Genomic DNA, 26,805 nt, shown 5'->3' with positions numbered 1-26,805 from the left:
AGAGGTTGTCAGCATGTGCTACATTTTAGAAATGCAGGTCAGCACAGCAGATGGTGTTGAGGAGCTCTCCGTGCTGCACGGATGCAGAAAGGCTAGCGCAGGACATGTAACTCGTTCGTGTTTGGGTTGTGTAGGAGGCACAGCTTCCCAGGCACAGCTCCCAGCTGCAGAGCATGTGTAGCCTTAGCCCTGAGCAGCACTGCAGCAACAGCATCCGGCACGGCTCCTTTCCTGCCTCAGAGCACTTTGTTTAAAGCCTCCTGCTCTATTCATGCTCTCTCCTTTGTGCGTGACAGGACCCGAGTGCCATGCCGAGACCAACTTCCCAGGACCTCGCAGGTTTCTGGGACTTATTGCAGCTCTCGATTGAAGATGTCAGCATGAAGTTTGATGAACTGCACCAGCTGAAACTCAATGAATGGAAAATAATAGAATCACCTGAAAGGAAGGTAAGCAGACCATGGGCAATACCATTTACTTCCCACTTATAGTACTGTGGTCTCCCTGTGTTAAATCCAGTAGTGAAGCGTAGAAGGTTTCCAGCCCAAAGATAGAAAACACCTAACTGGTATGGCCCAATTTATACATGGAAACCTTCATCAGATGTGAGGGGGTTTTATTTTCTTTTAGTAATGTTGAGCTGAATTGTGTAACAAACAAAATGGATTTTGCTAAGTCCTGTTTGTCTGCTCTATAACATTTGTGTTGAAATTATTTGGATTCACATTAAAAAGGCTACAACTGAAATATGTTCTGATTAATTCAGACTGAGGACAATAGCCCAATTATTCAGTCAAGGTAAACTGCGCCATGCTGCTCCATTTGGGCCAGCTCAAACCTGAGCATTATGGTGCTTAATCCTGCCCGCAATGGATGGCTGATGCTGGAACACGAGTGAGACAAAAGCGTATGACAAAGCACAGCGCTGGTCAAACTAAAGCTTGGCTATGAAAGCTTGGGGGAGAATTTCTGGCAAACTGCCTGCACCTCTGTGGTGCAGCTTGGGAAACACCCCTGGCCACCAGGCTTCCAGAGCAGGTGGCACCATGGCCACGAGCACAATGTAAACCTGAAACTGCCTTTCCCCTTCCCAGAGCAACTCCCAGCCCCGCTCCCAAATTATCCCACTGCCCTTGCTGATTATTATATTAGTCAGATGAAGGCAGCATTTGGTTTGAGTCAGTACTGTTGGCCTCAGGTGAATACTTGTTTGGTTTGGGAGGAATTAGGAGGCATTTTGACAACTCTTTCATTTCTTCATGCTCCTCTTGGATTTTAATTTTCAGCCAACTGATTGGTGGATGGTGAGTTTGCAACTCTTGCTTACTAGTGACAATTGGAAGTAAGAAATTATTGTAGTGACAGCAACAGTGGTGTTCCTGAGAGCGAAATAATTAAAAGTGAAAAAATAATAAGATGGGACAGCAGGAATGGAGCCCTTATGTTCCTGTCTAAAAACAGGAAATAAAGAAAATAAAGGCTGGAAGAGCTGACTGTCATGGAGAACAGCATTCTAGGCTGCTGCACTGTTCTTGTTGAGTTGAGAACATTGAACTATGTTCTTAAATTTAACTCTAGTCTTGGCTAATGCATTTTGGTAGTAGACTCAGAATTTAAAAAAAAAAAAAAAAGTAATGATGATTCTGCAAACCACAGGTGTATCCGTTCTTTTTTTATTATTATTTGAATCCTGCTGTGCCTCAAATTAACTGTGTTCTCCATAAGGAACAGCCCATACTTTGCACTATTACAACCACTGTAAGTGATCCAGCAGAAAGATATATCATAATAACCGTACAATACATATGAAGTTGTGGAATCTCCATCTTCGGAGATATTCAGCCAAGTATTAAATATGATGACAAAAAACGTGTTTTAACTTCAAACTTGAGTCTAATTTCAAGTGGGCTTTGAATAGAGTATTGTACTGAATCATCTCCAGAGGTCCCTTCCAATCTAAACTATTATATGATTCTGTGAATCTGCAATATCTTTTTAAGGTCCTTATGTGATATTCCACAATCTATAATGGAGTAAAATATCAATTTCATACTTCAGAAAAGTTCTTGATATAAAACCTGCAGAAGCCATTTACAGCTACGTTGGTAGCAAAATCTATTGACTCTCACTTTATAGTTTGCTAATTCTTCAGTATAATTTTCTTTAAAATGGTCCAGGCTGACAAGGAGAACAATCAGCCCTATGTTCTCTCTCTGGTTGGTGCTTGCATGTTTCCATTTAGCAATTCATAGAGGAGAGTAAACTAACAGACATGTATACACAGCTGCTATCTCATATCCAGCTGAGGCTAAACTCAGTATGATTAATTTAAAAAAATTCTGTCCTGCTAATCTTAGACAGTCTTTTCACTTGATCAAACCACACAGATGCGCTGAATTCTTATTGGAGAGCCAGTGTGTGTTTCTGTTTATAATGAATGTAATAGTGTGTAAGCTAAAACTAAATAAATTCATGTGAAAGCGAGGTATGTAGACTGCATGTGTAGGACACCTGTAAGTACAGTAAAAGGAAGCGTAGCTATTTGAAAGCACAGGACGACCGAATTTGTGCTGAAGTAATGGTTTTCTGTCAGTGTTTCTAGAATGGGTAGCACTTCACATAATCCATTAATCAGCTGATCTGAGAGCACAAAGTGAGCATGCTTGATGTATGTAATGAGTATTTTGCTTTGTATGTCTTCAGTTTGCATGTTCTGCTGATGGTATCTTCCACACGCCATTCACCTTGAACTCATTCACCTCCTGTTGCAGGAAGAAAGAAAGGTTCCTCCTCCTGTACCAAAGAAGCCCCCAAAAGGAAAATTCCCCATCACAAGAGAAAAATCTCTGGACCTACCCGACAGGCAGCGACAAGAAGCCAGAAGACGGCTCATGGCTGCGAAGAGAGCAGCATCTTTCCGGCAGAATTCAGCCACAGAGCGTGCAGACAGCATCGAGATTTACATCCCAGAGGCTCAAACCCGGCTTTAAAGACAGAATGCTGCAGAGTTCCTTTTTTAGACAAAATGCTTGTACAGTTTGTCAATTACCTGGTAATTTTTGTCTCATTCTCTCCACTAAATATGCCCTTGCTGTTGTGTTCTTTGTGCCATAAGCACAGTGGAATGCTTTTGATTTCCTCAGAATTTGCTGAGCTCACCGCAAGAACGACTTCTTTTGTATTTATTGTCTGACTTACAATCAGCTACAATGGATAGGGCTTGTCGAGACCTGACTTATCCAGTATATTCTCAGAGGACAACAAGAAACACCTCTTGAGATGGAACCCAGCTTACTTTTTTGTTATTTATATTTTTATAAAATGTGTGATAATTAGGGATAAGAATAACAAACTTATAAATGGGTGCATCTCACCATTCACTAGAGGCATTAGCTAATCCAAGTAGAAGGTGCTACAAATGTAAAGAGCAGGAAAGAAAGAACCCATTTATCTCTCTGACCTCCAGTTTCTTTTCCTAGAACCCAGCTAAAATATTTACCCATGTGCTCTGCCACTCTCCTCATCTTTGTTACTGCAAAATAACATTAGGCCTCTCATGTCATGTCAAGTTTCTGGAGATGAACAGGGATATCCAGCCACTAAAACTCCAAAGTTCATCAGAAACCAAGAAGCATACAAGTCTGGTGGTGTTGGGAATGCCCACTGAGAAACGTTTGCTGTTAGCAGTGTAACAACACTCTGAAAACTAAGCAAAATTGTAATGCAAGAGGACTTGAGTGATGGGTGAAAGGAAAATGGAAGCCTTAAAAAGTTAGATCTTCTGTAGCAAGATGTGTAAAGAAAAAGTTATACTTACTCCTTTGGAACACTCATCACATTTTTAACAGTTCTTTTATGTGTTAACGTTTATTTTATAAGCCTTCTCTCTTTTATTTCAAGAGCTGCGCTACATGTAATATTTCAAACTCTCAAAATGTTATATCAATTGAGTTTCCAGGGTATCCTTGAGAAAAAAAAAAAAAAAGAAAAAAAAAGAAAAAAAAATCTTGCTTGTTTAAAATGCCAGTTGTGATGTTGTAAACAGTTTAAGAAATATGAATGTGAGTGGTAAGTATATCTAAGTTTAAATGGTTATGTTAAGGTAAAGGTGAACTGTGGTTTACAGTTGTATTTTTTTTAGAACTATTTTTCTATGCAGTATCACTTACAGCAAGAATAAGCTTCTTGCTTGCTTCAGACGTAACAAACATGACTCAAGAGAAAACTGATTTCCAGCCATGGAATATAAGGAAAATAATGTATTTTCAAGCCTCTCATTATCAGAAGATAGAAGTGGTGACTCCCACAATTAAGAGGCTTTAAATCAAAACAAATTGAGATAGAATTATGCCACTTCACCTACCTTCCAGAGCCAAGTGAGCAACCCAGCACTTAGAAGTCTTCAGGTGAAGACGCAATAAGATAAATAACCCACAGACTCCGACTCCAAGGTTGGAACACTACTGAATACTACTTTAGGTCAAAACAATATTAACACAGTGAGACAGACAGTCCCATCTACTACATTTCCTGTTTACCTGCTTTAACAAATGCAATGTATTTAGCCATAGGCAGAACAGCTATTAAATTATACTCTAGCACTTTGGTTCTTCACCTGACAAGCACTTTAAATCCGTGTCCCACACACCCTGCAGCCTGACAGATGACTGAAAACATGAATTATCATAGGTTATGCAGATCTGACATTGCTTCTAATCTGTTTTGGTTTGGTTCTGCTTTTTTATGTTGTTTTTCTTTTTCTTTTTTATCTTTTTTCCTACAGTGCATAGTACTAAGCATGAGTTCTGTCTTTGGAGCACAGCTAATAAAGCACGTTTAGCTTCAAGATAGGAATCTTTAGAGATGAAGTTTTGAGATGTTTCTGTGAGGAGAAAGCCCTGTAAATTGAGCCTGATATCTGGTATATACTTTGCCAAATAGCCTTAAACTATATTTGGAAGCAAAAACCAAGACGAATGTATATCCTTCAAAAATGCAAAAAAAAAAAAAAAAAGAAAAGAAAAAAAAATCCCTGAAATATTCTTCTATAGATGAAAACATTATCTTTCCCATCCCTTGTGTTTTCAAGGCATTTTCTATTAAGGAAAGAGCTGAATTCTGGGTAGTGTACAATATTGATACTACTTCTATATTTGTTGTACTATTTTAAATACAAATGTACTTGCAGACACTGTCATCTTTAGTGTCGAAAACTGATATATTATTTAATGTGGAGCTGCTATTTAGAAATATCCACATAAAACTAAAGCTAGTGTCTTTCCTAGTTTTAGGAAATACAAAATCGGCACACACAACTAAGTATATAGAGCTGTTATATACATATATGGCAGCTGATACATTTTCTCTAATTTCCCTGTACACTTCACACTTGACTTACTCTTTTGAAAACTCCCATCTGCAGGGACAGCTCACGTGATAAGACAAGTTGCATTTGATCCTGCCACTAATCAGACTTTAAAAGCCTGACAGTTGTAAAGACAAACTGTAAAAAAAAAAAAAAAAAAAAAAAAAAAGATTACAGATGTGCTTAGATCCCGGTTGACCTAATAATGCTTACTTGGGGCAGTCCATCTAAGTTTTTAATTTAGAATCATATTTTCATTGTTTTTTTGATATGTTACAATTTTAATGGATGTTCTCAGGCAAAAATAGGCCTGCAAGAATGATGCCAACCCTGTATTTTACATTTCCCATGCCATTATAAGCAAATGTTCAACATAAATGTTGGATGCATATGATTTCTGTTTGTTCCACCTTTGTTCCAAAAAACAAGAATGGAAAAAAAAAAGTATCAAAGTTTAATTAGATGCCTACTGAAAGATTTGATAATATGTTATCTGTGCATGTTATATTTCAAAGTGCAATATATTCAATTCTTGTACAGGTAACATTCTATCATAGAAGGCAAGAAAGCCATTTCTATCTACATATTGTACATCTTGTTAGTTTAGAAAAATAACATTATGCTTATCATACTTGTGTTGCAAATAAATCAAATTTTTTCATTCCCTGACATGAGAAACACAGCACATGGTACCTTAACATAGAAACAGATCAATTGTAATCTGACCCCACATCATAAAAATGGAATTCAGTTATAAAAACAATGCAGGAGGAGCATAAATAAACATAAAGATAGAAAGTAGAATACTTTCTACTTAGAGACATCATGGAGTACATCCACACAGAACAGCCAGATATAGCAAAATGGTCTAGTATTTAACTGAATACTAATTGGACTAATATTTATTTTAACTGATAAAAATTATAGAAAGTCTCTGTTCATTGCTTCATTGCCTGTAGAACACAAGTATAATAAACAGAATTGTGAAAAGTTAAATAAAGAAAAAGACCTGACTGGTTGATATCTGCCATACTTATTTTTTGCTTTGTATATTTTTTTAGATTTGAAATTCTTTGTAAATTGGTGAAGTATATTATGGAGTGTTTTACTATTTCTTGTTGACCTGATCAGAATGGCCTTTGGCAGTGTGCAAAGATTAATAATGTTGTACAGTTTAATACCAAAAAAAATACATTTTAATTCATGCTTAAACCTTGTCATGATGTTAGATTTTAGATTAACCAGGAAGGAATTAAAGCGTGCATAGGAAGGTGTGTGGATTTCATGTCTATATAATACATTTCATATAATATAAATTATTTGTTTTAAAATAAGCCCATGTCCTGCTGTATCAGTAAATTAATACTCTACTTTCTACTCCTTTGGCACTGCATCTAGTGAGGGAATTTTTGGTCATTTTGTGGTTTGCAAGGAGAATACTTTCTTCCTAAGTGATTGTGTGCCATAAATGACCTGCGGTCTCTCCAGGCCCTACTGCGATCGGTGGAGTGGCATCCTTCCAGATGCACTCATCTCAGCTGTTTGCATCCAATATCTTGAGCTTGCCTTGGCTGGCCGGTGGGTTTGATGTCCTTCCTCTTTGGCATTACAGGCAGGGTACACATCAGAGCTTGACCGAGGTATGGTTTGTGCACGGCCATTCGAGCGCTTGAATTTGAGCTGGCAGCTCCAGGTGCCAGGGTGTGTGTGCTGAAAAGCCATGAAATCCTGTGGAGCGGGAGCCTTTGTATTAGGCAGAGAGCTGAAGTGAAATGCGAAGCAGTGTTACTCCCATTGCTGTTCCCAGAGCAGATGGCTTTGAGGTGACACCATGGCAGGCTACATTCAAGGTGAGGAGCAGCAGTAAACTCGTTAATGCCTAGAGAGGTGCTTCCTGGCATATCGCAGGTCGACTTACATTTATACAGTGCCTTTCATCCAGAAGGATCTCCAAGCACTTTATTAGCTGACATGCAATCCCCAGGCCTGGCCCCAGCTGGTGCCGGGACGGTGGTCACCCTGCCTGCAGCTGGACGCTGGCCTGGGGACCTGCAGGGACAAGGGCTCTCCTGCCTGTCCCCATGCTGCCGGGGAGCTTCCTTCCACACCACCCTCCCAGCACCCAGGGAGGACCCACACGGTCCACACCTGTGCCAAATGAGTAGGGAATACTTGATGAAGCAAGAGGAAAACCTGAGCAAAGCAGGGGGAGAGGGTGATGCTGATCGTGTCCCTCCAGGATGTAGGCAGGGATAGAAAAACATCAAATTACATTTTCAGAACAGTCTCTGCCTTTTCTGTTTGTGACAGCAGCGAGGTCCTGGCGATGAAGGAGCTCCACCAGGAGGGCACCTTGGGGAGCCAGGAGAGCCCTGGGCAGTGGTGAGCAGAGGAGCTGAGCCCTCTTGCTCAGAGATCTCAGCAAGTCTCTCCTTCACAAGCGCATCCCCCGTGGCTTTTTCAGCCAGAGAGATGGATCTGGGGCACGTGCTGCAAAAGCAGCCACCACGAGTTGCACAACTTCAGAGTGCCCTATTCTCTCCCCTTCTTCCCTCTAGCCAAGATAGCATGAGGGATAACATGGAGCACAGGACTTAGGCATAAGGATTATGCTTTGGTTCAGGCAATTGCTCTGCATTGAGAGTCGGCTCTAAGCCTAAGGGTTCTTTGTATGACGGAGCAATGGGGACACCTCTCAGCACTGGCAGGAGAGGCAGATCAGAGGCAGCCATTTCACACTGCAGATAACAGAAGGAGGATTTTATACATATATACATTATAATAATTTTTCAGCATCACAGTTCCCAGACTGTCGGACCCAGGAAACACAGTCAAGGCTCATGTTCTTGCAGGCTGTGTGGCTTCCTTGCAGCTGAGCCATGCCACTGCCATGTGCCGGGCCAACTGTCCCATGCAGTCCCATGGCCCATCTGCAACTGCTCGTCATGTTCACCTCCAGGGACCATCTTTTGGGAACAGCTGTTTTATGGCATATTCATATGCAGATGCAGACTCCGGGCAAAAATTAAGCCCTCTGTATACATAGAAATTGCTTAGTTTTTCTCTGTAATGCAGCTACCTCTATGGTGTAATGCTGCAGCTGTTTAACCACATAATAGGCTGTTCGGGACAGCAAGTAGAAAACTGAAATTGAAATGGAAACTTGCCCAAAAGAGAATTTGGACAGAATATTTAGGCTGATTCAGCTCCCCTTAACAAAATAAAGTTCTAATAGCTGCAAGAGGCCATGAGATTCATTATATCTAAAAATCATATTCCAGTTCCCTTCTTATTAAATGTATATCACATCTTATAAATGATGATCACACAAAAAGACTGCATGTTCAGAGACCCTCCTTTCCACACATGGGTGTTTCTGCCATTACCATCCATTGCTGACACAGAATTGGGCTTCTGAAGTCACATCATAGATAATACAAATTAGTGTGTCTACACAGTTTGCGCTTGAACTGAGCAAACAGAACAGTTTTCATCAGCTGGCAATTTAGTTCTCTATTTTATTAAGGCCAAATTGTTATTTTTCTAAATTGGTGTTGCTGGAGGGGATTTTTTACTTCTCTAATATAAAAACATGAATATTTTCACTAACATTAAATGAAGTGGAGGTTTATTTGAAGGTATGGTCGTTATTCACCAACACATCCTGTTAAGTAAGAATTTTTCTTCTTCCCTTATTCTTCTCTCATTCAGCACAACATTCCCCATTCTTAAAGATGAACTATCATTAAAATGTCTTATTAGTGAGATGAATTATGGCAGAGCTTTGGCCTGTGTTCTTATCTCAGTTGCATTAGAGAATATATAATTCTTCTTAGAATTATATAAATGAAATCTGAAAGGTCAGATTTGGACCAATAAAATTCAGGTCAACATGTAACTCAGCAAGCCCTGCTGAGGTAGGAGGGACTTACTGCGAGTGTTAGCTACTGCACAATGGTTTTGTAGGATGTGGTTCTTCTTTTCAAGTCAGTCACAATCAAGCAGAGGGCTTGCTAGTAGGTTCAAGTCTCTGACCATAGTTCTCACAAAAAAATATTAGCTTTGTTTATAGTTAGCAGTGGAATCCACATGCTCATATCCATGCTTTGATTTGTGCTCTGGAGGTTGAAGAGTATGGCCATCTCATTTTAAAAGGGCTCCGCATGTATGTATTCTTTAGTCCACTTTAGACATTAATTTCCTGAATTAACAAAATTTCCCCTTCAAGAAATCTGACTTATACTGCTCTAGAACTGTTCTTTCCTGAAGAAAAGCCACTATGACTGTGCAGGATTTTCTGCACAGAGACAAAACACGTATTTTCATTTGCCCTGTGACATGCCAAAATAAACAAATGTGTGGCCTAAGGACTAAATTAAATGCCTCCTTTAGAATTTCAAGGAATGTTAGAACCAGGAAACTAGCTGTTTAGTTATCATTAAAAGTATATATAAATATATATAAATATATATATACATAAGAAATCATATCAACAATGAGGATGAACTGAGTGCCAAATATTCACCATCTGTATAAAGCTACACTTCACTAGAATTAAACTATTTTATGTAATTCTCTTTCTCATGCTTTTATGGTTCTTTTGATAAATTCTATTTAGTAGCATGCAGGATACCTAAATTGAATGTACAGTATGTTGTTTCATTGCTACAATAATTTCTTGCTTCTCAGTAATATCTTCTTTACCAGAATGTTATTTGTTACTTTGAAGACATATTTGAGAATTGTTTTATTATTGAGTTATTCTTTTTCATGGTTCTCTACTCACCTCCAGCTGATTGTAAGAAAATGTGCTTCACTATTTTGCCCCATGGCTCTTTTATGAAGCTGCCTCTTTCAATTGGTTTATGTATTGTTTATGTTCATCTCCTGTAAATAATTCTGCAATTAAATTTTTTGAGAAAAATAGAGTATACTCTTTATTATATTTAAAATTTCACATTAGTTAAAATATTCCATTTCCAATTAGGCAATTTGTAGACCACACTAAATTATTACTTTAGCCACGTTGAATTTTGAGTAAAAAAAAAAAAACTGTAAATTCATTTTCAATAAAATATTTTGATTGGGTTTTATCTGAATTCAAAGGAAGGCATTTAAAATCTGAAATAATTTGGCAAATAATGGAATCAGCTGTGCGACACTATCAATACATTTTGATTAACACTATCAGCAGAGAATATCATGCAGTGGTTTTAACCATTGTGTGTCATTAACAGAAAGAATAATAGTCTCTTCTGTGTAAAATATCTGATATTGAATGTAAAGCATTTGTTATAAGGCAGAAGTAACTGGAAGACTGTTTTGGAAGGGTGAATCCTGGAGGGTCTCTGTATGTTTTTTTGTTTGTTTGTTTTAATAGCCAAAAGGAACTTTGAGCCCGTTTTATGTTTTTCAGCTCCCTCTAGGGCAGACAAGTCTCCTTCGGGGAATGGCATAAGCGCCTTAGCAGAAAATGTGATCAATGCTTTGCATTGGCTACACTTCTTGATAGAAGTGACAGAAGTGGCTTCTTCACAGAAGCCATGGTAGGCAAAAAACGAAGATGTGGGGAGTATCTGAGTCTAAATAAAGGAGGTACAAGAAATACTATGTCAAAGTGTTTAGTTCCTTAAATCTTAAGATTTTTTATTGCTCAGTATATACTCATATGTATATGCTCATATATACTACCACAACACTTAGGATCCTTAGCTGTGGACCAAGACAACACTGTACATTTGCAAAACAAAAAGATTTCCCTTAACATGAAGAGTTAACCTAGCCATTAGGTAAGATGCAGCAGACAGAAAGACATAGGAGAAAAAAATGAGTGAAACAGTGAGATGCTGTTCGTTAAAATGAGGGGTGGAGGTTGCAGCACTCCAGCAGCCTATCAGTTGTCAATTGTTTCATAGCTATCAGGAAAAAAAAAAAAAAAAAGAGGATAATGAAGTGGGTTGGAAGCTACCCTCAGGGATCTCTACCCCAGATGGAAGGGAGTCCAAGAAAGATGTTTGTTTCAGATTTAACACAGAGATGATGAATTTTGGCATGAGTCAACTGGAGGTAGAAGCTGACATCTCAGTAATTAATGAATGATGCTAGGTACGCTGTGGACAGGTGGTATACGAAGAAGCTGTGAAAAGTCTTGGCAGTAAAGACCAATAAAATTAAAGATTCTGTACTCTGCTGGCTCATTATTTGTATAAAATAATTTTCATCCTTAATACCTGTCATGGAAGTCTCAAAATTTTCCTGCTGTATGTAAGCAATTCTAATGAAAACAAAACTTCTTTTTGTCTGTCTCCTAGCAGTGGATATTAGGACCTAGAGCATCAGTCCTGTAGTGATATTTTACAACTAAGAAAGACTTTGATCACTTCTAGCTGAAATTCCAATGATGATTTAGCTTGTCTTGCCTTCTTGACTTCCCTAAAATAGGGTGATCCTTTTTTTTTTTTTTTTTGCAATCTGGAAAGGATCTCAAGACTAACAAGCAAGCTGTTTCTTGTACAACAGTATTACAGATGGTTACACATCAGCCTTAGCATTATAAGCATACCCGTATACATGAGGACAGTTGTTGCTGATGAACTAGTAAGGTCAGTAAAGCTGGAGCATGGATGTGGCATATTTTATTTCAGTTGCTGAACCAAATAATCAGGTGCAGAATACATGTTCTGGAATTAGCATATTTATTCCAGCTGAACTGCATTGACACTGGCAGTGGGTTTGCGGAAGGCTGTTATTGTTTTAATCGTGGCAGCACAGCTGAAGTGTGAAAATTTTGAAATGTAGACAAGTGCCTTACATAACCTATTGCAGCTTTAACATAATCCCCAGACAGATTCTGCAGTGAATTTTTAAACAAACAATTTATAATGGCCTAATGGATTAGGTAAAAGCAGTAGGTTGTGATAGATCTTCATTTCATTAAGGCTTTTGATAAAGGTCCAATGTAACATTTTAATAGAAAACTAGAAAAATATTATCTAAATGGAGTTGTTGTAAAATGAAATCTGATGCAGCTGAAAATACTATTTTAATTATGTATATATCCTTGACCCATTTTAAAATCAGAAGTGGGAGCAAAAGCAAGAATCCTACAAAAATCTAAGCTGGTAACAGTCCTAGGCAGTAATTTCACTGACAAATTTGATGAGGGACTAAAAAATGTAACATTCATTGATGCTGACGTGGGAGAGGTTATAGTTGATATAGAGGATATGATCAGTATTCAAAGTGATCTCCAAAAAAATGGACACCTTTTCTAAATCCAGTGTGATGAAATTCAGTGAAGAAGTAAATGCAAAACTCTATACCAAGAAAGTTGTGATCAAGCTCAGAGGTGACAGAATATATGGTTTAGAAAAAGTAGAACAAAGATGTGCTGTGGTGGATCACAAGTGAAATCAACATGATGCTAAATCAACGCAAGCTCTTAAGGAAAGGGGAAATCTAATAAAATCTAATAGTGAATGCATTTGCATATCATTAAATTAGTGTGGCTTAACAAATTACTTTGCTGTGTAATCATCCTTGTATACACAAACTTAAATTGCGACGTGCACACATTATTGGACTTGACATTGCAGACCAAGTGAAAACAAATTACCCACAGAAAGAATGAGACTTCAGAGACAGAAAAGTCAAACTTGGGTAGCTGAGGCATGCCTTTTCCTCTTCCGACCAAGCTGCTTAACAATAATCTCCATGGCCATTGCATTTTGCTGCATGTCAGGTGTCTAGGGACTTCTAACAGGCTAAGACTATTTAAGGAGTGAGGTAAAAACTAAGCATATCTCTGTCCTAGGCTTGAAACACAGTGGGGCTGGGGCAGAGGGCAGGGTGCTTTCTGTGTGCTTGCATTTAGGAACCAGGCTGCCATGTGTGGGCAGTGGCAGGATACAAACTTTCTGAATCCCACTGTCTTCAGCATAGACACTTCCACTCAACTCCTCTCTGAAGATTGAAATATCTGAAATTATTGTTCAAATCTCAGGCAAAAACTAATACAAAGCATGAACTAGTGAGATAGGCAGAAGCACATCAGAACATCTAAAAGTGATACTGAACAACCGAGCCATCAGTTATGCCACTGAGAGAGAGGCAGGTTGAATTCTGGGGCTGTAGGGACATCCTCTGTATGCTACAGAGAAGTGCTTGCTTCCCTCTTTTCAACACTGGCAAGGTTTTGGTTAGAGTATTAAATGCTATTTTGGAGTAATTGAGAAGCACATTGAGAAAATTCAGAAGAAAGCATCAAGTATTGTAAGAGGTTTAGAAAGTATGGCCTAAGTGAACAGAGTTGAGAAAATGGATCAAGAAAAGATTGACTTGTTTCAACACAAGAAAGGTTTTTATGAACTGTTAATACAATTGTTTCCCCCATCCCCTGAAAGAAGGTTATTTTCATAATTAACATAAAAATCTAGCTTTTTTGTTTGCTTGTGTAAGAGTGGTGAATCCTGGAAAAGACTACTTAGTGCATGGGCTCAGTAATACAAGGCAGCAGGCATACCTTAGCCAACCTTGCAGACGTGACCACATTTCAGAATCCCCTGGAGAACCATCAGGGCCACCATGCAAGCTCCAAAGGGGAAGCGTCCTGAGTGCTGGTCCCCAACTCTCACTTGAGCTGAGATCCTCTTTCTAAGCATCTGGCCATTTGCAGGTGTAAAAGAGGTATTCTATTCACCTGCCAAAGCTGCCAGCGCTGCTGAGAGAGCTGGTCTCCCCATCTCTTCCCAGAAGGAGAGGGTGACCAGATGGGTGGATATCAGAAGCTCTCCTGGTCCGTGGCCACTTCCAGTCCTGCAGGACCACCCTGCTCACAGGTACCTCAGCCAGGCTCAGCACTGTGGGATGCTCAGGGCCAAGGCCGGATCCCTGACCCTTTTACTGTGTAGCATGGGTCTCTCAGGTCATGAAGGAATGAAGCTCAGCAGCTCTTGGATAAAAGACCTTAACGCTAAATAAAGAAATTATAGAAAAATTGTAATAGTAGCTGAATCAGTAATGTTCTTTCCTCAGTGTTAGGTTCATATTACTTTTTTTTTTTTTCCTTTCTTTTAATAGCTTGCACTGGTTCACTTGAGGTGTTTAATTAAGGGGAAAAAAATCAAAAGAAAGTTTCCACTTCCCATGAGAAGTAACACCACCTCAGCATTTCCCCCTAATGGAAGTTCAGATCCTGATCAAGCTTGGAACTAATGAACTTGCTTAGCCAAAATGTCTTAGAAGGTCCTTGTGGCTGTTGTGTGGTTATTGTATTCCTCGTGACTCACACTAACTCATTTGCATAGGTGTGAGCTATTTAAACAATCCGAAAAAAAAAATACAAGGGGTCTTATTTGTCTCTGGCTGGTTCAAGAAGAACTCATTGCAACTGAATCTCATCCTACTCACTGCAGAACTTGGCAATTAAATGTTTGACAAGGATGGGACTTAGGTCAATGACATGGAAAATAATGACAAATTTAAATGCAGATCCTGGAGGAGTATATCATAATAGACTGCTTCAAACAAATTTAACAAGGAAATTAGCTTTGGTAAAAATCAAGGATTCTAAGTATTAAAAAGTGACATAAAACCAATCATAATAGATGTGATAAATCAGTTTTGCCAGACAGGAAATAAATCACAAGTGAATAGTGAGGGAAGCAGATGAGTGTTATGCTTTGGGATTTCAATATGTCAAAGTAAATTTTGTAAAATATTTATAAATTTATGAAGCATTGACAACATCTTAGAAAAAAAATCTGGTATTTAGAATTCTATGGATGTTTATATATTTGTATGAGTTTATGTGGCTTTGTTTGTGTGTATGTATATATATATATACATTTGTATATGTATATATATATAATATGTATGTACATATTTATCCATATGGAAATAAACCAAGATCAACTGTAAATTTTATATACATTTACTTTCTTAAAAAGACAAAACTGTTTATTTGGTTTGGTTTTGTGTGTCAGCTATCTGTATATTGGGATGAAGTCATTTGTTTGTCCAGGTCACAGGAAGAGGGAGATGAAAAGAAAGCTGAGGAGAATACGGCTGAGGAAAGGAAAAACCCATAAAGAAAAAAAAAAAAAAAAAAAAAGTAAATCACTGCCATGAAACATCATTTTTCCATAATTCTGCTTCATGTGAAATAGCATTTTGGGGTTAATTCACATGACATCTATCTCTACAGACAGATCCTAAATCAAATACACACATACTGTTCAAGAAATCAAACAGTCTGTGCATGAGATGAGCTAAATCATGAATTTTGATACCTTCCAGCCTGAATTAGAACAGGTAGATGTGCTGTTTTGGGACAAACTTCTACATAACCAATTCTTGTATTCCTGCACCCAGGCTCACTCCATTGTCCTGAGAGAATCTTTCCAAAAGACATTTTATCAGCTGACTTATTTAACGTGACATGGAATAAACAAACTTTGCTAAAGCCTCCTCTTTTGTAGTAATGAGTAAGAAGGGACAATTCTCCATAGGATTTTACTCTCTGAAGGTACTAAACCGAAGGAAACAGGCTAATAAAAGATAAATGTGAATTTGGAGATAAATGTAAATCTATATCCTTTCATTTGGAAGGACCACGTAAGGCCATGAATGTACTAGATGTGACAGCATGTGCAGAGGAACTTCCACGTGTGTGTCATTTCCCCACTCACTTATCTTCAAATATCAAAGTAAAATACATGTAATCACAATGCTGTTGTAAGTCGGGAGTTACAAAGTTCTCCTTTGAATTAACCGGTTTGGAAGGGGATGAGGCAATACCATGAGAGGACGTGGCATGGGCCAAGGAGGTGCCAGAGAGCAGCACTTTATGGGACTCTCTTGGTCCCTCAACAGACTTGGTGTAGGAAGCCTCTGGGACATGTTTACCATCTGTGACATGAGTTTCACTTCGATGACATTTCCATTGTGGGACCTAACAGGTTGTGGCCCTTGTTTGGTTTCTTTCAAGGACCAAACTCTCCTCTTCTGGAAAGCAGATGGAATGGGTGACCCGTGAGCTGCTTAATATTTGTCTTTATTGTCACAAATGAAGCTTCTGCAAATGTCTTCTGCAATGATCCGTCCTGTAGCAGCGTTAGATTGTACATGGGGACTCAACTTTTTTGAGGAAAGATTAAGTGTTTCCGGTGAAGCTGCTGTTGTGTTTTCAGCTGTCAGGAAAGGCTAGGTGAGGTCAGGGACAGGACGAGTGGTAACTCTGAGTCAACTTATGCAAGGGTGTAGTTTGCAAGGTAAAATATACAGGCGAAATCATTCCTGGGGAAGTGGGTGGGACATGTCACAGATGGATAGCAGGGAACAATAGCTGCTTTTCAGTCACAAGCTTATTTCCAGTAGCTAAAAATGAACACCTATTATAACCAAAATAGGATCTAACTTGCTATAGTTCTCCTTGCATTAACTGACACTTCCCCAGGGAGATCAGGATTTCAGAAAGCATCAGAGGGGCTGACAGCCATTTCAGCCCCTGTCACACCACAGCGCTCTGCCTGCTAATCTGACCACCTTTCTGGAGTTTTCAAAAGGCGTAAGTGCTATTTTCCTTTTGCCCTAAGCAAATAGACACTACCAGGGTCCTGGGAGTTCCCTCCATGAGCAGCTCTGGTTAAAAGCAAACCCTAACCCTTGTCTTGTTTTATTTTACCTTTTTCCAGAAGGACCCTCACTATTTCTTACATTTAGCTAAATGAAAGGCACCTTTAATATGGCTCTACCAGACACAGTATAACATAGAGCGGGTCAGGAAACAAATGCAGACACAGGTGGATTGAGAACACTGCATGGAGGGACAGCCTGGCGAGGCATTAAAATCTTCAGCTCTCTTTGGCAATGTCAAATGGGAGGGAACAGGTATTCGGCAGTCCTGGTTTTACTCCTCTGGAAGATGAGAGCAATGAGAGGACTGCACCAGATCCCTTCCCCAGCTTGCCCTCCAAAGGCAGGCGGCGTGCTGCAGAAATGCAGCTAGGCCACAGGGCCGCATGGCTGCTGGCCAAGAGCTCCTGGCGGTGCGTGCAAGCCCAGCCAGCACCGCTGAAACACGCTCTCAGGCCTGCAGAAGTTGATACTGCCACCCACTGCTGCTTCTGAGCACATTCCCCCTCAAACTGAGAGTGAACTGCTGGCTAGAGTTTGTTCTCAGTAGCACATTTCCCTTTCTGGACTCACAGCTCTCCCTGCAAACGGGTATATTTGGGAATAACAGGAGCTCTGAAGTGTGCCGGTGTAGGTTGGGGTGGAAATGCTTTTCAAAGACAAGGATCAGTGGAGCCGTTGGATGAATTTTCTGTGCTGCTTCTTCTCGGCCAAGAATACTTTGGCCCCAGCTTTGTGCCTTTGCCACAGGCTTTTTGTTCCAGATGTTGTCAGCGTGTTGCAGTGGTGCAGAGAAGAAAAATTCAGGTCTTCTTAATGTCTGAGGCTGAACACCCATTGCCTGACAACAAAACACATTTCACCACGTAATTGGAAGCAACAGCACCTGCAGGGCAGGTGTAAAGGGAGCCTTGACTCCCATAAAATGAGGTTAGAAGAAAAATTTGGAACAGCGTTGGTGCATCTGGACCATCAGTGTATGTTGCTGTGTAATCTGTGATTTTCTGCAGACAGAGCTTGGAAAAAAAAATGTATCAAAACAATATAAAAGTGGTTGATGCAATACAAAGTATTTTCTTGAATGGTGTTGATCTGATTATTTTCGAGAGAGTTTGGGGGATTTCAGGTTGTCATACAGTTTTGCCGATATTTCCTTGCACCATGCCTGTGCCATTGAAAGAACTTTGCTTTAATTTTAATTCAGTTTCCTCCCTTCAGCTTCACCTGCCATAACAGCTATGCACATCAGGCATGCATCTGTGTGCACAGACACAAACTAAACCCCCTTTACCAAGTGCTTCTTGTTAAACCAATTCAACCTCAAATTTTCCATGCCAGTTGTCAGCATCTGATGAAATTACTGGCAGGATGTTTTCAAGCAGAAGAATTCATTTCTATAAGTGATACTAGGAAGGAAATGTGAGAATCATTTCACCAGTGCCATACTGATGAGGAAGCCCATAGTATGTCTGCAACAAAGCTCAGCTCAAGAAAACAAACAAACAAACAAACCCCCACCTGTTCCTCATCCAGTAAAGAGCAGATTTAATACAGCTCTACCTTAGGCTAAAAGGGCTGGTGGAAGGCAGAAGGACCAAGCTCAGCACCTTCCCTGCATTTTTCCACTGCCACTGTTGCCGCATTATAAGTGAGTGTGAGAAGCTACAGGTAACCACAGGGCTTTGTAATACAGCAAGAAGAAAAATACATAACGAAATTAAACCAGGTTCCTACCTGAGCACAGAGGAGCTTCAATAATTTTAATTAATGGCCAGCAGACACATTGCAAATTACCAGACAAGCAAAGACGCATAAATGAATAAATAAAAACATCAAGAATGCTGAATCATAGAATACATTTTTTCTCATTTTATTTATTTGTGGGTGGTTTTTTTTCATTCAATTTACAAAAAATACCCCACTCAGAGTTCTACATGATATGCAGTTCTTGTCAGAGCTTGCAAAAAAATAAAATAACATATCAAACTCACCACAAAATATCACAGAAGTAATTTAATTTCAGAAATGCATAGTAAGTCATGGTCAGTGAGAGTCAGCAGTATATTCCCTGAACATAATGGAGTCTCAGGTATATCAAGTCTTATGAAAGCACATAGTCACTCAGACTGCTCTGGAGAACAAATTATCATTTATTTGACTGCATGAGGATCTGTGGCACAAGCATTTGTGACATCTTTCTGAATACTGGCAAGAAAAGGGGAAAGAAAAAAAAAAAGCTATTTTAATTCAGGAAGAAAAGGGTACAGCTTGACAACATTTATGTGCATTTTACATTTGTGGTAAAAGCAGGATGACCAAGATAAAAACTGTCATGAGAAAGCGTCTTCCTCCCCAAGGCTACGAATGCCCCCCTTCCCTGCTCCAGCCCAACTCTATAGGCAGTGGCCATGCAGAAGAATCACTGAAGGCAGCTTTGCTCAGTCTGTGCTGAGTAACGTTTCTCTAATGAGGAAAGTAACATCGTTTAGTGTATTTGGGGCTGGGAAAATTTTCTGTCCCTATTCTTGAAATATTAATTAAATATTTGTCATATTTATCCACTTAGAGAAAAGACACGGAGCACTTCCAGATTTACTTTAATGGGCTACAGATGGATTTTCAGAGCACTGATAAAGGATGATTTACTGGAGCCTGATGCTACGTGGCAGAGGACAGCTTGAGTCAGAAGGAGTCAAAATGGGGCAGCCAGGGTGCTAAGAGACATCCTAGTTGAAAGCAGAGATGATAATGGGTAGGTTTTATCTTATATGTAATCCTCACAGCAATTTCTTTCTATAAATAGGCTTCTCATGCACTATATCGGGTGAATATAGTAGCTCCATTGCTATGGATATTACTATTACTTTCTTTGGGTGAATGCTGTCTGCACAAGAAAGAATTGTTTCTTTCATCAATCATTGAGAAAACAAAATCATTTTGTCATTGAGAAAAATCATTGAGAAAACAAAACAACAAAAAGAAAGTCAATTCACAATGAAATGTCCAATCCATTACTAATTTCTTCCTAAAACAGCCCGGTTTGGTACATCATCTCAGCATGGATGAATAAGAATATTCTGATGGAAAGAAAAGAATGATGAAAAGAAACAAGTATTTTTAAACAGGTATTAGAATGTAAAACAGCTAGGAAATGAAGTTCAGCTGGAATTAGGCATAAAGTAATTTCTTTGATGCATTTGTTAATCTATTTATAGTTGAGATACAGTCTTTAAAAGACACTGGCAAATTTAGAGTCTTGCAAGTTATTCTTGAGAAAATGCCTCACAGAATGAACGTTAAAATAATCTATTCAATTTATCAAAAAAACCACCCTCACACCACCAAATTAAAAAAAAAAAAAAAAAAGACTTAAAAGACTGGTATGTCATCTGATTACAATATCTGATTACAATATATCAGTATTTTCCCAGGGAGGAAATACTGAGAATGAATAGGTTTCTTAATCTAGCCAGGAAATGTGTTAGCAGCAATGCAAAAAGAGAAGCTAGACTGCTTCACACTGCAGAGAAGGCATACATTTTAAGGCTGAGATTAGTCACTGGTGCAAGCTGCTAATAAAAGCAGCAAATTCTTCATTTCTTTTGGCCTTCAAAAGCACAAAAAATGGCTTTATGAAAATAAGCATTAGTCAAACTCTGTGATGAAGCCTGATAAAGGAACAGCTGAGAATGGTAAGGGCTTGTGATGTGCGGGAGGTTAGATTACATGCTCCAGTGATATCATCTGTCCTTAAACGCTCTGAGTAAATACCGCATTGTACTAGTTTCCAGAGTAATGATCAGAATTCAGCAAATCCACCTTTTTCTCCATTTTATACATTTTTCTTCAGAAAACAGGGAGACAATTACCATTTGCGTCTCTATGACTGCTTTGCTATCCTATATGCTCCTAAGCCTCGATAAGAAACCGAATTCATTTTATGACCCTTTGACACTAATATGGCATTAACACAAACTAGAGCTGGGGCCATTGCATTTATCACAGCAAAGTACACCAAAATAACATCCACTGTGCGTACTGTAGCCTCAGGTATGTGGGATAAATGGCAAGATTTTAGGGACTCCTTGGGAGCATCAGATTTCATGTCATTACTAGCAGCAAATGAAACATGACAGATGTTTAAGTAAGACTTTGCTTTAAATAAATAAATAAATAAATAAATATCAAAACGATAAGAAAATATAAATTCTGTGGATTTGTGTCATGCGTGTTCCCACACCAGCCTTCTGCCTACTGTATCTTCTTAAGTGATATTACCAGATCTGTTTGCAAAGCAACACCCCACTGTATCTTCCACTATTCCACTCCTGAACAGTTTCTAGCACTAAGTTAAGATTAAATGGAGAGTGGATTTGCTATTAGTAATGTGAGTGAGAAGTGTTGAAGAGAAGCAAGGAAACAGAGGATCAAAAAGTGCCACTGCTACCATTTACTTGGCAAGCCATTCTTCAGGTGAAGAGTTGTGTTCCTTTACAATCGGTTCTCATTTTGAATATGCATGTGGTGCATTTTAAATCCAGATCCCAGCCCAGTGGTGTTGCTGCTTAAATACCAGAAAACCCCTCCACGCATGATTCTTGGTACCAGGGGATGCCACGGCTGCCCCGCCACTTCGGGGTGCCAGCAGAGAGCAGGGCACTGGGCAGCAGCACCCCATCCCCAGGTGGGTCAGGGGAAGTGCGGTGGAGGAGATGGGTTATATGAGCACAGACACAGACATGAGGTGCATCAGCTGAGAATATTATGGTCTGGAGCTTTGGTTTAGGCACCAAAAGGTTGGTCAGCAGTGCTGTGAAAGACAAGTGTGAATTGTGTTAGGAGCCTGGGTACCACTAACAAATATGCCCCTAGTTCACATTTGGGGCTGCTATCGTGTTGAAACAGGTAACACACTACTTTGATGCTTGCTGGGAGAGCTTCCTGTTTTCTTTCTTTCCAACAAGCCAGGATTAATGTTCAAACACGAAGAGAGAGTGTTGTCATGCACTGCCAGTCCTCTCTGCCCCTGTACATACAGAAAAGTGGCTTCTGCAGAAAAAAGCGCATAACTTTTAGGATTGCTGAGCTTTAAACACATCTGAGACACTGACAAGCCCATCATAAGATGTCGTCAGACTAGAAATGCTACCGAGAAGGGGAAAAAAAATGGCAAGACAAACAGATCTCCCTTCCCAGTTCAGCCTTTGTACAGCAGAGCAGCAGCAGCAGCAGCAGCAGAGCAGCAGCAGCAGGAGCAGCGGCAGTAGGAGGAGGAGAAGCAGCAGCACGAACAGCAGCAGCAGCAGCAGCAGCAGCAGGAACAGCAGCAGCAGCAGCAGCAGCTCGGAGCTGCCCCCGGAGCCCGGCTGCCGGCCGCCTCCGCCAGGGGGCAGGAGCAGAGCGGCGGCCCCGGGGGGAGCGCCGAGCCCGGGGGTGCTCGGGCGGAGAGGACTTAAAACAGTAGGGAGATGTGGCAGGGTAATTCTTTCCGTGGGAGATAACTATTTTCATGTTTATATTCCATATTTTTAAGCAAGGAAAGAAAAAAGAAAAGAAAAATGGGAGTGCAGGTGACTCCTTCAAAAAGAAGTAACTGGGTTACTTGCCAATTATTTGCCAAAAAGTGATAAATCCCATGAAGAGTGCTACAAAAAGGGCCAGACATTTGTAACCAAAATACCACATCTGAATTCCCATCTAAAGGACAACATCTTTTTACATTGCATTTATTGTGAATGCCCCATTACATTACATTTATTGTGGATGCCCCATCCCTGGAGGTGCTCAAGGCCAGGCTGGATGGGGCTTTGGGCAGCCTGGTCTGGTGGGAGGTGTCCCTGCCCATGGCGGGGGGGTTGGAACTAGGTGGTCTTTAAGGTCCCTTCCAACCCAAACCATTCTGTGATTCTATGATTCTATTTTACCCTTTAACCTCTATTGCTATGGTGTATTATAATGCCACTTCAAAAATGAAGTGGCCATAATCTTTAGCATATGAGATAAAGCAAGTGCCTTGTACACAAAATACTTCGAAAAAGCACCCAAAACTTCTGAGCAATGAATTTCTGAGCACGGAAACTCAGGATAGTTTTAGTCTTAAAACTTGCTTTCATAAGGTAACTACAGCACTTTTACTATGAAGCTTTGGAAAGCTGTTTTGATTATGAAGCTTCTATTACAGAGCTCACTCCTGTCCTGTTCTTAACCTTATTTGTCATAGTGCTATATCATGTACAAGGATATATAATTTAACCTGATAGTGGATAAGGATAGTAGGGCAATAATTAAAGTCTTTCATTGTATTTCTTATCGGCTGCTTTTAGACTACATAAGATTGTAGAACAGACTACAGTAAGAATACAGTAAGAAATTGTAGAGCTCATGTACAGGGATCTAATCAGCCTCTTCCAGGGAACACTGCATTACACTTTTGAAGAGCAAAACGCTGCTAGTCCCCATGCCCATCCTGGGCTCCACTGACCCTATTGGCTTCTTGAAGATCTTTATTTATGAAAGAATCTGATTTACATTATTTGGGGCTGCTGCAGTAGTTTTAGTGAGTGTTTTATTTATCCTATTTTAATTAAAGAAGGCAAACAAAACTGTGGAAAACAAATGTTAACTGGAGCTGTTTCCTTTCCAGTGGAATTCCAAAGCTTCAGCAAAGCCTGCTTCCATATGGTGCCTCAGGGCACACAAACACGTCGATATGGGAAGATAAAACCTCCTGACATTACAAAGCCAGTTGGTCAGAAGACATGCTCGCTGACTGCCAACGTTGGACCCTCTCCCACTGTGGGCACAAAGGCTAGGACTATGAAGACATCTGTGTGCACTGTGTCCCCGTCTGTCTCCCATGTAGCTGAGCCCCTTCTTGGTGAGTTATGGTCTCCTGGGGCCCTGACAACCACAGGAAGAGCAGGATGGAGTCATGGTGGTCATCCATCTCCATTGCTCCCTTCTTTGCAGAGGGACTTCTCTGGTACTAGCTGTGCGCTGGACCCTGGACTCTCTGCCCTCTGTTCACAGGGGAGGTGCCTGCCCTCTGCACTGCTCCAGGCCAGGGAAAGGCAAAAATGAGATCACCAGGGCTTCAGAAATCCCTGAGGAGATAAAAAGAAGTACACTATTTCAACCAAATAAAAATATTTAATTAATTGAACAAAGTTGTTATTTAAGAGCATTGAAGTGAGCTATCTAAGAGGCTATTGATCTTGCACACTTTTCTCAAAACGCTTCTGTAAAAAAGGGTTCAAAGGGGGTCCCCTTTTTGCCTGTCATCTGGTTATGATTTGCCTAAACTTTCATGATCTCCAAGGTCATGTCCTCACCCACCTTGCACTGGGGAGCCTTGGGTTGGCAGGGCCTGGTGCTGGCGCACCACCAGAACGTGCTCACTCGCATGCCACACGGGATGGCATACTGCTTGTGTATCGCATGAGCCTGAGGCAGCTGGAGGCACTCCAGGATCAGCACTAGTGACCTGCAGAGCTGCAGTGGTCTGCAGGTTAGTCTGCAGGCAAAAAGGAACTGGTCTAGAAAAAGTGTGAGAAGACGAGCTCGTATGATATACCCCCGATATCAAAGGTATGCCATGCTATTTCCTTGATCTGTCTTTACTAGTCTGATTTGAGTAGATTAAGACTGTTCTGCTGCTTCAAGCTGTCTCTGTAAGTAGATGGGGAAATTGAGGATGTGATGGAGTACCAACTCCACTGGCTCTGCAGTTGATGTGCCCCAGTATGTTCCCATCCAGAGAGATGGGGGGGAAGGGGGTGTGGAACACACCTCTCTTTCTCTCTCTTCATCAGCCTGGTTAAGACACCTTTCTACTCCATGTGAAGCTGACTTATGCTGATTGCAACAGCATCTCCATGCAGATGAGTCTCTACATTTTCAACAGCTAAGCCCTCAGGAGAGTTATGGTCCTAGAAGATAGCAACCAAGGCCCTCATGTCTTTTGGGTCCCAGATCACACTGAGAAGCACTCAGCTGCTGAGAAACGTTTCCTAGAGGAGACTAGTTCTCTGCATCAGCTAAAGAGGGAAAGTGGGGAGATAAGATTCATCAGACTTAGACGCCATGAATGCCCTTTGTACTCTGTTATTTTTAAGATCCAGCTCCTCCCTGAAGACTTCTGGGATTGCATCCCTTTTCTTCTCCACCCACTGACTTTCTGAAGACCAGATTGAACTGTGAGCACTTGTGACACTTTTTCCTTCAACCCCTATTTCCTAAATAAAGCAAATACCTAAGTTACATTTTGTTCTGTTTTACATGCCTGAAGCTTGCATTCAAATAAGAGAGATCCCAAACACATCTACTTGTGTTTCCGTGTGTTGGGTGTACACCCACAGCTTGCCTTAAGGAAAATTACATTTTTTATTAAAGCAACCCTGTAATGCATCATCAATGCTTTGTTTAGAATATATTTGTTCAAATGAACCAACACATACTGTAATCAAAACAGCTGAGAGATATTAGGGAAACCTACTCTAGAAAAACAAGTGGCTGTTAAACAATGTTCTAACAAAATTTAAGCAGACCTAAAGCGTTTAGAAATAAACATTTTGTAACATTATCTTATTTGGCATGTTTACTAAATCACAACAAAGAAATGGAAAATCAAGTCTCCTTTAGACACATCAATGAACATAATCTAAATTTTTAACTATTGTACAAAATAAGATTGAGTAATAAGGCATCAAATCGCAACACTGACAAGGGTGCAAAATCTCTGTTTTAAAGTCATTTTTCATTTGTTTTCTAACAGCAGCCAGGTTTAATATAGACAAATAAATTTCATACAGAAAATCCTCCAAAGTTCAAAAATAAAATTTCTACTCTTCCTTTTATTTTTCAAATGTTTTCTAGAATGTTTCTTCACCACCAGAAACAGAAACATTAAATAACAAAAATTCCTGCAATGGGGCCGTCCACTATAAACAAAGTTCACATATTTTAAATTGATATTTGATTTATTATGCCCCAAATACATTTATAGCTATTTTTTTCACATAATCGGTTTTGTCTTTTCTCAGTTTTTCCCCCTTTTTCCTCTGCAGACATTTTTAATGTACTGAACAGAGGAGATGTTCAACACTACACATTAAACATTTGCCTGACAGCCTGATGACTCTACCACATTATCTAGGCTCACTGTTCACTATCGCTGTCCTCTCAGCTATAGTCTCTTCAAATATTGACACTACTCTTCATACACAGAAATGCTCATATTTAAATTATTCTCCATGCAAAATGTCCCTGAATTTTACAGGGCTTATTTTCTGTCCTCTACTTCAGGCAGTTGTGAAACGTGTGATGTAAATCACCTGTGGCACAGCGTTCATAGTCCTCAGATGGTGCTTAATGATTGCACTGCACAGCAGCTCATAAAACTGGGCACATAAATGTTTTTATGGCTATGAACTTGTATGGGCTCAAATTCGTATTTCTTCCCAAATTTAGTACATTTCTGCTGAATTAGCTCCCATTCCCTTTTGACATCTTATTGCACATCTAGCAAGAGGTCTGGGCTAAAAGCAGATAAGGCGTCAAGCCATTTGTTCCTTCAGGGTTTCAGCCCCCAAAGAAACATCACTCAGATGTCGAGAAATGCTGAATAAGAAATACAAGTAAGGCCTCACTTTTGGCCTAGCTTAAGTTTTGTTCTTTGTGTGAAGAAGGAGCTCTTTTAAGCATTAATTGCAGAATAGTGAAGATTTAGTTTCAAAAGATTCCCTTCGGACCATCTCAAGTTGTTATCCTGTCAGCACAAAAGCAAACATGCTACCAGCAGAGCTGTC

General features: G+C 39.9%; 1 protein-coding gene across 19 annotated transcripts in view; it reads left to right on the top strand.

Annotated features, from left to right (window-relative positions):
- The window catches only part of DLGAP2 (DLG associated protein 2), a 467,238-nt gene extending 452,504 nt beyond the window's left edge, over positions 1-14,734 (top strand). For 17 of the 19 annotated variants that reach the window (XM_066994829.1, XM_066994827.1, XM_066994828.1 and 14 more), the window contains 3 exons: positions 297-449; positions 1,287-1,304; positions 2,772-14,734. In XM_066994829.1, coding sequence (XP_066850930.1) covers positions 297-449; positions 1,287-1,304; positions 2,772-2,990 — 390 coding nt within the window. In that variant the 3' untranslated portion in view covers positions 2,991-14,734. The remainder of the gene's footprint in view (positions 1-296; positions 450-1,286; positions 1,305-2,771) is intronic. The other 2 variants (XM_066994833.1, XM_066994826.1) reach the window with 1 other exon arrangement.
- Positions 14,735-26,805: the final 12,071 nt, after the last annotated feature.

The sequence above is a fragment of the Anser cygnoides genome, chromosome 3 (assembly GCF_040182565.1).
Source record: "Anser cygnoides isolate HZ-2024a breed goose chromosome 3, Taihu_goose_T2T_genome, whole genome shotgun sequence".
Lineage (NCBI taxonomy): Eukaryota > Metazoa > Chordata > Aves > Anseriformes > Anatidae > Anser > Anser cygnoides.
This window is presented reverse-complemented; position numbering and strand designations above follow the sequence as displayed.